At 36.9% G+C, this 16,592-nt stretch overlaps 1 protein-coding gene across 8 annotated transcripts in view; it reads left to right on the top strand.

Annotated features, from left to right (window-relative positions):
- CADPS2 (calcium dependent secretion activator 2) overlaps positions 1–16,592 on the top strand; it is a 315,891-nt gene that overhangs the window by 130,873 nt on the left and 168,426 nt on the right. For all 8 annotated transcript variants that reach the window (XR_010608797.1, XM_065663295.1, XM_065662937.1 and 5 more), the window contains 2 exons: positions 2,481–2,717; positions 5,593–5,714. Coding sequence is in view for 7 of the 8 variants with exons in the window: in XM_065663295.1 (XP_065519367.1) it covers positions 2,481–2,717; positions 5,593–5,714 (359 nt within the window). In the remaining variant the exon portion in view is untranslated. The remainder of the gene's footprint in view (positions 1–2,480; positions 2,718–5,592; positions 5,715–16,592) is intronic.

Here is a 16,592-nt window from a genome sequence, read left to right as displayed (position 1 = left end):
AACTCTCTGTTACATCCTGGGCATGACGTGCTGTGGTATGGAATACCTCTCTGGTCAGTTTGGGTCAGGTGTCCTGTCTCTGCTTCCTCCCGGCGTCCCCTCCTCCCTGGCAGAGCATGAGGCTCAGAAAGTGCTTGGCCAGACCAAACATTCGAGCAGCAACTGAAAACATCGGCATTATCAGCACTGTTCCCATGCCAAAAGATCAAAACACAGCACTGTACTAGCTCCTAAGAAGGAAAAAAATGACTGCTACTGCTGAACCCAGGACATCAGCACAGCTTAAGAGAATTCTGTCCATATAGCATTTTGATGTTGAGGTCTCATTCATGGTTCCTGGAATACATCACTTGCTGATTCTACGAGTTGCTAATTGCATATGAGAAGTTTATTTTAGCAGAAAAGGTAATTTAACCTATTTAATGGAGGTAAAAAACCTTAGAAATATGTTCACGTATGACAGAAAAGAGTAGCGGGGAATTTGTGCATCTGTTTCTTCGTATGACTAAATATAAAGTAGTTGAAATCAAAATATGTATGACTTAATGGGGTTTTCTAGTTGTTGTAAGTGGTGCTCTTGTTGTTTTTCTAAGATATTTTTTGTTGTCATATGAAGAGACTACTCAGTGTCTTTACTCCTTAAGAAAAACATCCTAAAAATCCATTTTAGCACTCCATAAATCCAGACTTAAGGCTAGTGTGTACATCTGCCTAATCAGTGTCTCACAGCTATCCCCAGGATCTCTATTTCAGAATATATTCTAGTGTTGTTGCTATCAGAGTTCCCAAAATTCCAGCCCTGTGCTGGGGGATGTGTTCTTCAGATGATCTGCGCTTTTCAAATCAACTTAATTACATTTCCTATGCATATGCACCAAAAAAAAAAACCACTGGACAAACTCCACTACTCTTGTTGTGTCTCTAAATTATTTGAAATATTAGGGCTATAGCAATTTGCTGCAAATTCACCATCTTAAAAAAGCAAGTAAAAAGGCAGGGTAGGAGGTGGGAGGGATGAAATCTGTAGACCTCTGAGTCTTTCTGGAGGATCTTTACCCTGGTTTTGTGAAGGAGAGCATTGACTACGAACATCCAGCTTTTACACAAATAAAGGCCTCCATGTATTCTGTTAGTGCTGTCTATGGAAGATTATAGTAGTAAAAAATATACAGCAAAAGCTTTTGTGGAAAGTTTCCTTGATTTTTACATTTGGGGTGGAAGAAGCATCTCAACAAAAGGAAAGATCTTTCAACAACATAGCCTTATGCGTTGGCGTATTATTTTATGTTCCTCACAGTATAAGGTACATTTTGAAAATGAATCTAAAGTGGAGTTTTTTGGTTAGAGCACCTTGAACCTTACCTTGTATTTTTAGTTTCTAACTCCTAAATAACTTTTTTCTTTTTTTCTTTCTCAATCTGTAATATACTGGGTCTGTAATGCCATATTGAGCCAGATGACTGGACTTGCTGCAGGTGTTTTGGGTCACAGCCAACTTGCTTGTTCTCAATTATTGAAACAAAATCAGCTGTAAAGGTTTTAATAGAAAACATTTAATGATGCTTCTTAAAATACTTAACAACAAAAATTGTCTGGTTTAGGAGCAGAGTACCTGCCTTTGCAGACAGTACATGGGGAGCTGTGTTTGTTTCTCATTTATATGTAAATCATTTACATTTTTGTTTAATCTTGAGTCACATATTCTCCCAAACTGCCCTATATTTTATGCACAGTACAGGGAGAAAGTGTACATAAAATTGGCTCTGTACATGTTCATATATGTGCTATATATGAAAAAAAGTGATTTTTATGTTCTCTCCAACACTTATGCTTTAAATAATCCCATATGTAATAATTCAGCATTACTTTCAAAATGAATGACATTATTAAAAATAAACAATTACAAGAATTTAATATCCTGGTTGCTGTTTAACATTTTATTTTAGAAGCATGAATATGATTGATTTATTTTTGGTAGCATGGGAAATGGGTAAAGTAACAGTATTATTAGTAGACAGTTCATTTTGCCAATTTATAAAATATGTGAAGGTAACATTAAAGGTATATTATCAATTTGGACACTTAAAATGTGTATGAAAAATGTCTAATGTGCAGATAGTTAGGATGCTTTTATAGTTAAAGGATTCTGTGTGGAGGGAGAAGGGAGGGAAAGGAGGAGCAAGAGATTCCTTTTTTTACAAATGTCCCTTTTTTTTTCTTTGTTTATAAAACAGATAATTTTTCCACTGCATTTGAGGAATGTGATGGAATTCTCAATTCAAATTACATTTCCTTTTGTTAAAGTTAACTGTATTTATGGCATGTGATTAGCCTTTGCATAAAAAAATACACAAACACTGGAGTTCAGACTTATTAAATATCTCTCTTAGCTGTGAACAGAGAGTAAATGAACATGATGTATATTGTGGGGTGATTTTTTTCCTCTCTAACTATTAAAATATATACATTTTCTTTCCAAGGAAAGAAAATTCCCCAAATTCGTAACAAGAGAAATGGAGAATACGTACATTGAAGAGTTGCGGTCCTCAGTGAATTTGCTGATGGCAAATTTGGAAAGTCTTCCCGTGTCTAAAGGTGGGCCAGAATTTAAACTGCAGAAGTTAAAGCGATCACAGAATTCTGCGTTCTTGGACATAGGAGATGAAAATGAGGTTCAGCTCTCGAAGTCTGATGTGGTCCTCTCCTTCACGTTAGAGGTAATCACGTTTTGCAGAGAACTTGTTGACAGTTTAAATTAAAACAATATCTGTGCCTTGATGCTTTTTTGTCATTAATCCTTCCTTAGTCCTTTTAAAATTTTGCATTAAAGAAGTGAATTACTATTTATCTCTTTGATCATTAGCAGTTAGAATACAGCTATGATGTGATGTATTTTCCTCTTGCAGGAGCAGTTGTATTTGGGCCCACACAGCAGTGTGGGCAGTTGACTCTCCCACACAAATGTAACTTCAAATGAATTTCTGTACATTAAATACCTCAGGATGCTTTTGAATGTAATAGTGGAACACTTGTTATCAGGAACTCATTCATAGAATTTTATAAACAAGTTGTGTTTTTTTCACTGGCAGCATCTAGAGAATAAAAAAAAAGCTGCTGGTGGTCATAGCGGATTTTTATAAACACCAGAAATGTAGACTATAAGGGCTGGTGAACTTAGCTTCCCCCCCCCACACACCATCACTGGTCTAAAAACCACGGATACTCTGCAAGGTTGGTAATCTGCACTTCACACTGCACAAGGCAAAAAATTAAAGTATTACTCTACATGTAGCAGGTTATAGCAGGGCAAATTTTCACTTTAAACATGGTGTTAACCACGTATATTGAGTTTCTTGCTGGACAGGATATTTAGTATATCTTACTGAATCTCAGTGGTTAGAAGAGCAAAAGTAAATGGCTGAACTGATATTCATGCAGACTGGAACATGGAATATATGTTCTTTTTCTGTGCCAATGGACAAATAAGAAAAGCTTATTACATTTCCTTGGAGACGGAATATTTTTGGAAAATACGAGGTTGTGTGCACAATTTCACATTTCTGTAATCACACATAAACATATCCGTATCATGTCTTTACATGTCTTTACCCTAAATTGTAAAGTAACCAGCAAAATCCCCACTGAGGGCTGCTGCACAAGCATGTGAACAAACAGGAGATCTATAATGTGTCTAAACATTAGTATAAAAATTTATAACTTTTATAATGTTGTGGTAGGAATGGTCCTTGCTGGCAAAGGTAAGAGACGCCCATCACTGCATCACTGCAAGCAACAGGGACTGTTACTGCAAGTTGGATGTTTCCTCAAATAGCCTGTTTGCAGAAATTTGTAAAGTTAAGTATCATAGTAGGAGAAGACTTAATCACTTATGTTCTTCAGCTGTTGGACAGTTTCAGAAATAGACAAGAAATACTTAGGAAGCTGTTTATCAGCTAATGAGCTAGTGACAGTTTCCTTCCTAATGAAATGCAACTTTTATCATTGTTGGAATTTAGAATTGCTACCAAAGACAAATGTACTGTGCAATTAAATTGGAAAGTCAAGGAAAAGTATCAAGATAAAAATGAATAAACATGAAGTCTGCATTCGACAACGACATGTTTGGCATGTGGAAAGACCTTATAGGCAGTATTAGCTAGAAGGATCTCTACTGCAGTGTCTTGGTGATCGTTGATCACTTTCATAAGTGCTTGAATTCTGGACCACAAAAGATGGAAAATAAAGATGATTACATCATTTTCACTGAACTGCTATTGTTATTTATAAAGGATAATAGGCAATGTTGATTATTTATGAGCAATGTAAAGATGTAATAAATGACCAATACCATCTCACTGTAATCCTACCAAACTAGTAATTCTACAAGACATCTAACTCTTACTAATATCTGTTAGGTTTTAAAGTACGGAGGATTTAAAACTATGGGTGAAGTCTGGCATAACATACTTAAAACAAATTGGCAAATATGCAGATAGTTTAATGCAAAAATATTTTAGTAGTTGCTTGCTGACCTAAGACATGAATTGTCTCTAATGAGACCAAAAGTAGCCATTACTTTTGTAATATGTAAAAACAATCAATGAATATTGGGGTTTGTTACAGTTCAGTTGAGGACAACTTCTCTGATGATTAAATGGACTGTGTTTTCCCCAGTTTCTTCTCATAGGCCCAAATGGGGCTGGAAAGTAAAGCAGCTTTCCCAAAGCAAGAAGGGAAACTTGTCTTTTCTCAAATCTTCTCTGAATTAGAAACATCTGAAGTGTAAAAATTCCACTAATTTCACACTGTGACAAGCTGTAAGGTTTAGAAAAGGTGGAGAGCATTTGAAGTAGGACTGCGTTTTGCTCTTCTGAGCTATAACTGAGTAGTTTAGAGGAGATGGAAAAGCTATGGGATCTGCCAAGCTCAGATTTTCCCTGGTGAGGAAATTTCTCAGAGTGCAGCTGGTGGGGGTGACTTTTTCCTTTTCTCTTCCCTCAACCCAATATGCGCACTGAATCTGACAGCAAGTACCAAGCTGGGAGAAGTTGGTAGTGGGGGAAAAAAATCACAGCAGCTAATAGCGGTGCCCTGACCTGCCTCATACTCAGCGCAACACCAAATCGCTTCTGAGATTCAGGGGTTGCAACCGCCAGTGTCACAGCACCACTATTAACCTTTCAAGATGTGATCAGTGTACTCATCTTGTTTGCACTCTGACTTAGTAACCTGTTAATTCTATAAGTACTTACTTAGGTGACTGCTTAAAAGATACGTTTCCTCATGTGTTAAGTCTTAGAATTATATTTAGATGTTTGTCTCAAATTCAACTGTTGGCATTTAAATTATGATTGGAGTCAGGTTTTAGTCATTATCCAAGTAGAAACAAAGCAAAAATTTCAATTTCTACTATGTGTTGTTGAAAGTGACGTAAGAAGGCAAAATTAAGACTTTGTCTCACAATGTTTGAGTGAGGGGTTTGGATATTTATTTATTTATTTATTGAATGTTACCTGTATGGAGCCTAGTACTGCAATAGCTGTGCTATGTAATGTTTTCTGAAGGATAAACCATTTGCTTTCTTTTCCTCAGATTGTTATAATGGAGGTCCAAGGCTTAAAGTCAGTCGCTCCCAATCGAATTGTCTACTGCACCATGGAAGTAGAAGGGGGAGAGAAGCTTCAGACAGACCAAGCAGAAGCTTCCAGGCCACAGTAAGCCACTCTGCTGTTGCTGCATCCAGCATCTTGTGTGCTTTTTATCGTGGAAGAACCTAATGGACTATCTTTAGCAGCTTTTACAATTAAAATTGATTGTGAAAACTCTAGGTTATGTGGAGGTTTTTTTACTGGGTAGTTATCTTAAATTCCTTCTGAAAAATTAAAATACAAATAATAATTATGGTGAAATAAGAACTAAGTGTGAATACTGTCCAAATTAATACCATTGAACCTATGTGTGAAGAAAAGAGCTAGAGACTGCATCCTCTGAAAATATAAACCTCTTGAGAGATGTTATCCTGAGGGGATTTTATGTATTCTAGGTTCATGAGCAGGTGGCCTTGTGGAGTGTAACTTGTACAACTGGTGGAAAATCAATGCTCAGTAATCAATCTTGACAAAGCTTACTCACCTGCTGAGCCTATTTCATTTTAAATTATAGACCACTTCTTTCAATTAGTTTTTGAGGGAGGCAGACAGCAAACTGACTTGGAGGGGGATAACATCATGCCTTCTGGAGTTGAAGCAGTCAGAGTGGCAAAGAGGAGTAAAATTAAGTGTGGATTTTGGTTGATTTGTCTGACCTACACACTGACTTCAGACACTTCTCTCTCTGTTAAAATGTCATTTGGAAGCTTTTGTAGGTAACTTTCCAGACAGTGTGTTGGGGTTTTACTGGCACCATAGTGTGCCTCACGAAAGACAATTTAAAAATTGCAGTTGTTACAGTATCTGAGAACATCTTCAGCAGAGCTGTGTTGGTAGTTTCTGTTCCATTCGAGCCACAGATACAGACTTCTGCTAGGGAAAATTATAACCACAGGGTTTAATCTGCCTCTTCTGAGGTTGGAGGAGGAGATCTAATTTGGTGGTCTTTCTCCTAGTTGCAGCAAATTCCCTTAGCAAGTAAGCCAGCAGCCTACTCCAGTGATACATTCAAAGAGCTTTGCAGAACTCTAAATATGTGGGACAAGATGTAAAATTCACTTGTCATAGTCCTTGGCTGTGTTCCGTCTCCAGGGCATAGGAATGCTCAGTCTTATCATTTGCATGTAGTACATGAGGAACTTCTAGAAGCAACATGGCACAAAAAGACACACAGATGAAGACATTGAAGCAAGGTCATTAGTGAATATGCAACATCCCCTGCTCATTTGTGGACCCGTTGGGGTGTTCTCTGGTAGCGTGAGGTCCCATGAGAGTCACAGGGCTTCCTCATGGAGGCCATGTCTCCAAGCTGTGCTTTGTCTTCAGACTCAAGAGTTGCTGTCATACCATTGCCTGCAATGAGTGCCTCCAACCTTTGCCTACTGTCATAATCAAGGCTCCCATTTCTTCTGAGTCTTTTCTCACTCTTGAACTTGTAAACTTCTGTTTTAAACGGTCAACTAACCTCCAGTGTCATTGGTACGTGTCTTCAAATCTCACTAAATTACCTAGAATGCACAGATTCTTGAATCTTGGGCACAGTTACTCTTCCAGAAAACAGTCTGCATGTGTTAAGGGTTTTGCTTCTTTCTAGCCATTTCCAGATACGGTGAACAAAACATAGTAGGGATGGTTCATGGTAAATTTATGGTTTACTTATTACATACTGAGAGCTGAGGGTTAAGGAAAAGGTTGTAAAATCGATCAGAAGATATATATTGTGTATAGATATATGTGGTAAAAGTTACTAACAGATAGGTTGATTTTCCTACCTGTCAAATAAATAGAAACTTTGTGAAAAGGAAGTTCCAGAATATATGGAGTCAGTACAAGAACAGCTGGAGTCTTTCTAGGAAAACGAGTAATGTTAGGACCTGCTCTGAGCTTGTAAACTTACTTATTTTCAGACTCAATAGGTATGAGTTGATTGAATATGGGAGAGAGATTACCAGCTATTCCATGTAAGTGATGTTGTATCAGAAACTTACTTAATCAGAAAACTCATATGAATTTGTGTGGGAAAAATTATGCATCTTCAGGAAATTGATGACTGAACTGTACACTGGAAGGACAGACATGGGAGTTACTGGTGCTGCTGACCTGCTGTCCTAAAAACAGTGTAACATGAAGGGGCATGGCTGATAGAGCTTTAAAATGTATCTTGTTCTTGTGGTCTTCTGAGTTGTACTGTTTTCCATTTCGGGCAAGAGTAATTATGAGACACTGCATACAGTATGATAACAAGCATATAAAGACATCTAGTTTGTAAGCATATATAAAGATGTAGTTTGAGGCAATGGAGGAGGATATTAAATTAGACAAGCATGAAGTTAGCAAATTATGGGCAAACAGTAAAGAAGATGGAGGAAGCTGCCTATGGAACGAGAGATTCTGTATTCCACAGTTTAATTTTTCTGTTAGGGCCAAACCAGGTTTTCTTGATCGTAGCAATATTGCTTTGTTTTGATCAGTGGCAGGGGCAGCTAAGAAGGCTTGGCACACTTTAATCAGAAATTGATGCTGGTGGAAGAGAGCCTAGGAAATACTGTTATAGGCAGGGAGGAGTCCCCAAGTTTCAGAAGATTTAAGGTGTCTCTCTTTTTTTCTCTCCCCTATACCAGCATGTAGCCAGTCCTTCTCAGATTGTTCTTACTTTTATGACCAACACATCCCTTGCCCTACATAGTCATCTGCCTCCTCTTGCCCCTCTGTTTCTTCAGCACTCATCACTATTCCCTGATGGGCACCTGCTGGAGAGAGTCAGTCACAGGGTGAAGATTTGGATGTTCTCCTGCAAAGTGGGGTTTTAGGAAGAGAGAAACAGAAGTGACTTTCTGCTCCTATTATTAATGATGCTACTACTGGGAAGAGAGATACCTTCTTTCACCCTCTGTCCTTTGGCAGCAGTGGGCAAAGTCATGTAAGTAGAGGCCAGTGACCAGCTGGGCAAACACAGTCAGCCCATCTGTTTTTTGCATTGTCTGTATCTCACAGACAATACAAACTGTGGGCTGCCCTTGGCTGCTGCCTGCTTTGCCTGCTGCTGGACCTGGCTACTTCCTGAGATAACTTTTGGTAATGTCATTCTGATAGGATTGAAAATAATCAGTGAGGCAGGAGGATAAAACAGAAAACACATTTGTGCGGTGCGGGGAGGAAGAATCAAATGGTGTAGTTCAGCTTAACTCTTCAAATCACTAGCAGTAACATATTTACACTGACAAATACCAGATAAATGGGAACATAACTTCAGGTTTTATATAGAACATGCAGCTAGAAAAAGGTAGCAAAGTGCTCATACTGAGCATAGAATGAGACAGTGATGAAAAGTGAATGATTGCCACCAGCCTGCTGTGGGAGACTGCTGACGAGAGCTCCAAATCAAGTGCTTGTCACATACTTTTTTGTAGTTGGTTTATCATTTTGAACTGGTAGCTGCATCTGTGAAAAAGGCAGTATAAAGAATTATTTATGCCCATTTTTTTTCATCTGCAAAACATCAGTCTATGCAGTGCAATGCTGCTACTCAGTCAGAAGTTTCAAAAGCTATGACAGTGACAAGGAGAAAATGAAGTACTAGGATGAACGCGTTCAGAATGGAGTGCAAGCGAATGTGACCTTAGAGTGAAGATGAATAGAAGCATGAGTCAAGTGGAGCCTTAATTCGGGATTTATCCACTATTTCAAAATGCTGCCTATTTTCTCAACTATTTTTGTGAGTATTTATTTAAGTATTTCTCTGAATCCCTGAATGCTACCATAAGAATAATAAGGAAATGGGAAACAATGTCCTTTCTTAAAGGGGAAAGACCTAGTTAGAATCCCAGAGAGGAGAGCACACGTTTTATCTGTAAGAAATATTTTCTTAATGCCTTTAACCGTCGTCTGCTTACTAGCCCTTTGAATAATGATTTTGTAAGTTTATATTGAGGTGCTTCATTTTCTTCTTTAACAAGCTAAATAAAGCACTTTCGATGTGAATGTTACTGAGTAGCAAATGGTCATTCTAAAATGCAAATGCTACAAACCAGTATAGATTGACTAAGTTTAAGTCTTGGATAATTTTGCAGACAGATCAGTTACACAGCTTCACATGCAAACCCTATAAAATTTTTATTACGGCCTGTGAAATATTTCTTCATTCCTTCCAGCTGTTTTTCTGCCTTTTAGTCCTGCTGAAAATCCCTCCAACATAGCCTGTGACCTTTTCTGCCAGAGATCAGTAGGCAGAGCCTTCAGAAGGCTCCTTCAGTTGTGTGAAGCTTTGCATAACTTTGTTGCAGTGACACCACAGGGGGTTATCTTGCAAAATCCAGTGCTAGTTTCATTTTTCAAATGTTACTGATGTGGCTTAGCTTTTAGTCTTGTGGAGTCTTGTGTCCACGTGTTTGCTTATCATTAATTTTTATTGATGATGAATATTAAATAATGTGGTATCTTGAAAGTGTTGTCTTTTGAGTATGTATAATCGTGCCTAAAGATAAGAGATGGGAACATGCTATCTTTTATCCCTACAAGTGACATTCTGTTGTCACATATTTAGGCAACAGAAAAAGATCATAGCTTGCATGATGAGAAAATTTTAATGGAGCCAGGATGTTCTTCACGTAAACGAGACAAGATGATCATATTTTGCCGCCAGTGATTGTATAACCTTATAAAAAGGGCTATTATGTATTACAAGTCTGTGAAGAATGCATAACTATCTGACCAGAGGAGGCAGGGGATCTCAGTCAAGACTGCACAAATTAAGTAAATGCTGCTTATATTATTTTTATACAATATTCTACCATTGTTAATTCCAGAAAGTATTTGAAGTATGAGTATTTGTGGATACTTAGCAAAAAATCTGTAGAACAGCTTAAAAAAAATGGAAAAAAGGGGGTTATTTTTTAAAATTTAACATTTCCTTAAACAATATGGTCACTCAAAAAGAGAATACTTTTTTTCAATAGGGGATGTCACCTAAGATGACCTTTCTGAAGCGAGAGAGGATCGATGACATTTATAACCTGTGTCAGTCACGTTCCAAGCATGAGCTAGTTTTATTTCCTCATCATAGTCCTGCTACTTCCAAATTTTTAGTTTTGATTAAGGGAAACAGGGACGGTCATACCTACAACTGTCACGTAACCTGTGACTGCATGACACAGATGTACAGTACAAAAGCAAAGAGAAGGCACACCTACTCTTTCTTTTTTCACCTGCTACAGCTCTGATACATCTGCACAAATGAGATTAATTATAGTGTTAGCTTTCAGTGATCATTCCTGATATTGTTTACATGTGTAAGAATCCATGTTATTGTTCTTGCATAGAAGGAAAAATAGAATTAAAAAGTTGTACCTGCCTCATATTATTTCCAGTCTAGAGACTAAGCATAGGAAGAAACGAGACAGAAACACAAAGTGTATGCTAATCAGCTAGTAATCAAACTCGTTTATTGCTGGCAAGCCATCCAGCTCTCCTTAGGGTGTGGGGTTTTTCTGTTGTTTGGGTGCTTATTTATTGAAATGAGTATATTTGCACATGGGATTTTTATAGAAGGATAGTGAGATCGTGGTTTCACAGTGCTGATCTAGCTATGCTTAGCTTGTTCTGTGCTTCCTATTGTATCTTCTGAGGATATATTCTCTTTAGGATTTAGCTTCTTGAGCAGAGCCTTTTACTTAATGGATTTCACCAGTTCTTTTGACTATTACCTTTGGAAGTTTTTTTACTTTCAGAGAAGTGCAGTGAAATCCCTTAAAGAATTAACAAAGTAGATTAAGAATAATCTTAAAGAATAACAAAGTTATTCTTATGAATAACTTAAAGAATAAGAAAGTAGAATTGTTCAGCCTACTTTTGGCTCCCAGACTTTTTTTCTTACATTTTATGCAACATTTACAAAAGTGAGTTTGCATGTTAGAGAACCTCTGTGTATTATTAGTGAGATCATTTCAAAGGCTAAAGCCTGTGAGACATAATTATGGTGATGGGGACAACACTGAAAACTTGGTCTTTTCATAAGCATTTGGGAATTTTAGGGAAGTCATTGGGGTAATGATCCTGACAGGAAACAAAGTATGTCTGCTTTCATAAACTAGGTTTGAGTTGCATAATGATTATTATAATTTGCTCTAAGATTCACCTTTTTATCTTTAAAGAAGAAATTCCATTATGGCTTCCATCTTGTATGGCAGTAAGTCTGTCTTTTTTGGATTGTCATGATTCAAGCAATTCACAAAATAAGGTTGAAGAAACTACATTTCAAAAACTTGGATGCTATGAGCAAATACCGTGTATGTCAGTCTAGTATCCAGCTGTGAAGAGGAAAAAAGAAATTATAAGTGGGAAATTAGCTGATGTTTTCTTTGTTCTGAAAAGGAGAAGATGGAGAAGAAAAAAATTCATTTATAGCCTGTGTTGTGGATTAATGGTGGAAAATGTTCACAAAAGGAATATGGATTCACCTGAAAATTAACATGACAGTTTTATTCAGTTGTTCTTGATGACTAATCAATTGCTTGCTTTTTTAAAGGAAGGAAATAATACCTAATCAGCTCAAACATAAAAAGCAATATGATATTCACAAAAAAAGTATGGAATTTCTAAAATACTTAAGTTTCTATGCAATGTTCTGTCATTGATTACTATTATAAGTTGTCTAAGATGTTTTTCACCTCTCTTATTGCAGAGAAATATGAATTACATACAGGCTTTTAATGTTAAAAGAAAATTAAAGTGCAACTGGATAATACCCAGAGCAACCTGATTTTAACTGGCCTTGCTCTGAGCAGGGTTTGAACAAGGTCACTTCCAGCAGTTCCTTCCAGCCTAAATGTTATGGTGATTCCATGATTAATTCTCAAAATATTCTCCATAAGTCTGTCTACCTATGATAAAAGGGAATATTCACTTGTCAGATCAAGAAGTTTGGTATGGAAGAAATTGGGATAAGAGGAGGAAGGAGATAACTAAATCTGGTTATAATCTCTATTTGGATAGTTAGTAATAAACACAATCCTTCTGCCACCAGGGCATATCTTTTTTTATTTTCTTCACCTTAATGTCTTTGATTGTTCTGTCTAAATCCTAGCTGTTCTCCTTGCTGCTTTGTGCTCGGCATGATAATAATTGGCTGAAAGCAACCAGGATTTGTGCCCTCGTGTGAGGTTTGCACATCTGAAGACTGTGGCTTTGGTGCACTGCCTTCTGCTGCCACGCTTAGACCACAGGCATAAAGCCAGTGGGATTAGGGCTTTATGATTTAATAGGCTCTTCATTCAGAGCTGGATTATTAACCCTTTTCATCTAATATCGCTGCTGAAAGGATTAGCTGTTTCAGGGTGACTGTCTTTTAGCATGTATAATGACATGTCTCTTGCAAGAGTGATGCCGGTTTTATTTCATAGTGCATTTTTGAAACCTTGGGGCTTGAAGATGTGTGTCCCACTGTTATCCATTTCACTATAACAGAGCTTAAAGAAAGACTTTACACACTGCTTAATGTACATGGTATATCTGTTTCCATACTGATTCCTACCTGATCCACAGGAAACGTGACTAATATTTTGCACAGTAATAAGCATTCTTTAGCATTGCACTAAAGCATCTATAGATGTGTGATCCAGCTTCAAACTGGAAGACATTTGGCTATGAATAGTGCAATGTTGAGCCAAAGCCAGTTAAATGGTGTGTAGAAGAAAAATGTTTTGGATCACGCTAAGGTTCATACTGATATAGATATCTGGGCTCTGGCTGGGTCAAGAGAAGGCAAAGGCAGCCTGTAAAGTATCATGTAGAGGAATGGAGGTCTGTCTGAAAAATTATGGGGTTGGGAAGGATTACCTCAAATTTTACCTCTAGTCTCCTTCTGGAATACTCTGGTAGCGTGGATTCTCTTGTTATTCAAAGTGCTATGCACCTGGCTCATCTTTGGAAAATTTTATTATTTCGTATGGGCAATACTGATATGAAAACAATTCCTTTGGATTTCTTTTGAAATGGGACATTCTGATCAAATCAAAATTTACATTTTCAAAATATGCCATCCTTGTATCTTGGTTTGAAGATACTTTTCAAAAATTTGCTTATATTTGTTACTAGCAATATAATGCAGGTATGTTTAAAATAATTGCTAAACATTCGACTTGATACAGTGTTTGAATTTTATGGTTTCATTTAGTTTTGGTTTGTTGTTTTGGTAAAGGGAATGGTTGAAGAAAAGGTTTTAAAAGAAATAACTTTTTGCTGTTGAGTCCTCTTAAGACTAAGAATACTTTGTACATCTCAAATGCTCATGATTGTCAGAAAACTGATTTTCACCCTGCCATGAACAGATTTTGCTGTCACTGTGTTAGTATTGAGACTCCGAGGTGTCAAGAGGTCCAGTACTTTTGGAACACAGAATAGCCCACTGAACAGATGAAGAAAAAAAATTAGAGATCTTGAAATTTCTTAATAACTGTGTAGCATATAAGGTATGAGTCTCAAGGTTAATGAGCCTACTTGAAAGCAATACCAGCAGATTGAGAGTAGGAGGGCAGCAGAAACAAAGACAGAATAATGTGGACAGCTGATAAGAACAGTAGGAACCAGAGGAATAAAAGGGGTTTCAGAGTGAAAGAGAAAGCAGTGTGATGCCAGGTGGAATACTGTAGTTTTCTTATTTGATTCCTACATCTTCCCTGATAAACAATGCATGCCCAGATAGGTCAATTTTGTGGTTTTCCACATCTTTAGACTGAGGTGACATGTATCTGCTTCATTGAAGTACTGTCAGTTTCTCAATAGTTGTACAACATTTTGAAGCCTTAAAGTGTTGCACAAATACTAAATAACATTAAATAAACAGGATTTGCAACTTTTAACGATGTTGAGATGGATTCAGAATTATCTTTATCAAGGCAATATTGAAATAAATATGGATATAGAAATTTCAAAAGCATAGATGTTCATGTCTGGCCTTGGTGTCCATCACCAGCCCCTAGCTGGGTTTGAAACTCGGTGGGAAACAGGAGTTAACGCCTCTCAGTAATTCTTCACACAATATGTAGCAGTGGTTCTCAGGACTTAGCAGTGTGTCAGCCTTGTTATATACCACTTAAAATCTTCACCCTGACTTGTCTTGGTTGCCTGTATTGAAAGTCAGATGGGAAAGCAAGGCTAAGTAATAATTTATTCATACCAGTTTGTGTTTGTGATGACAATACTTGTCATAATAGCATTCTGTAGTGTTAGAATGCACTTTCCTCATTTTCAGTGTAGAAAGTCTAAATGAGTGTTTTCACTTAGTTGCTTATTATGCATTGAACACTTCTTTTGGTTTTCCTTTCAGGTTTGCATTAGACGCATTTTTAAAGAAAAACTATTCATAGTTTTGCTTTTTTTAAACAAGTCTTTTTTTTCAGATTCTGAAAATGTTTTATGTTTAAAAAGAAATACATTATTGTGCCTAACTCATCATTAGCTCTGTCATAAATGGGTAGAATTCTGAGCTCTGTTAATTCCTTTATTTCAAACAGTTATTTTTACCAAAAGTCAACCCTGAAAAAAACACCATGTGGTCAGATTATTCTTTTCTTCCTTTCATATTAGTCTAGTCTAAAGGGACTTCACGATACAGCATATTCATCAAAACGCTGTATCCTTGCTTTTCCCAAAGTAAGGATCCATTTGGAACTTTCAGTTCTTCAGAGCACAGTTCCAAGAAAGGGTTGCCAATGTTTTGTAACAACCACCCCAAAAGCCTTTAACTTTTCTGGTGAATCCACAACGGGGAGGAAATATATCACTTTTTCTGCGTGACTAGATCGGACAGTGACTTGACAATGCAGTCAGAAATTGAATGCCGAGTTATATATGCAGGTACAAGTGCTGAACGTCCAACTTTTCTGTAAGGGAAATGCTCAAGAGATAGCTTGCTACTCTGCATTTCAAACTGCTAGTGTGCTGAGTCAAAAGTTCCCATAGAGTTCCCATGTCATCCATCTCTGTAGAACAAATTATCTTTCTCATATATATATTTTGTAGTTTTAGGAAGATTTTGATGGTTAAAACCATTACTATTTTAATGCTCCTTCACTAGCTGACAGCCTGAAAGTTTTTATGCAAAGTGTCAATGTTTTTGTAGTAGGGATTAAAAAGCAATGAATCTGCAGTTCTTTGCAAGATTTTTGTATAAAACAGGAGGATCACAATAACGCAGGGAAGAACAGTTAAAACAAATAAAAGATTAGTTTAAAACTTTCTTTATAAGCTACTTTTCAGCTGCAGTTTAATGTGCTTGCTCTAATGGAGGAAATAATGCTCCTTGCATTTCCACCAAAATAATGAGCAATTTTCAAATAAATATATGTACTTTTTTTGCAACCTAAACCCCATTATAAGCATTATAGAAAGGTACAAACAAACTCTTTCCCTTGTGGTTTCAAACATGAATTGTTGTGGAGTCTCCTACACTGGAGATATTCAAGGCCCGCCTGGACAAGTTCCTGTGTGATGTACTGTAGGTTACCCTGCTCTTGCAGGGGGGTTGGACTAGATGATCTTTTTAGGTCCCTTCCAACCCTTGGGATTCTGTGATTCTGTGATTCTGTGATTCTACTGGTGTAATGGAGAAAATATGCATATATATATATATATATATATACTTTCATATATACTTTTATATATATATATATAAAAATATATATATGAAAGTAAATATAATGGTTGTAATATTCCACATAAGTAATAATCATTGCCCTACTAAATCCCTGATGCTGCGCAATAAACTTCTGTTGCTTGTGCAGTAACATTTTGACATCCTTTTTCAATAGCTTTCATTAAATGGAGAAGATGGAATGTTCATATTATTTTGTAAGTTGTGCAGAAGTCAGAAAATAAACATGCCTTTGGATTGTATGAGACAGATGTTAGCATTAAGTCCATGATTCATCCTGGTGTCAGTCATTGCCA

The sequence above is a fragment of the Lathamus discolor genome, chromosome 1 (genome assembly GCF_037157495.1).
Source record: "Lathamus discolor isolate bLatDis1 chromosome 1, bLatDis1.hap1, whole genome shotgun sequence".
In the NCBI taxonomy this organism is placed as follows: domain Eukaryota; kingdom Metazoa; phylum Chordata; class Aves; order Psittaciformes; family Psittacidae; genus Lathamus; species Lathamus discolor.
This window is presented reverse-complemented; position numbering and strand designations above follow the sequence as displayed.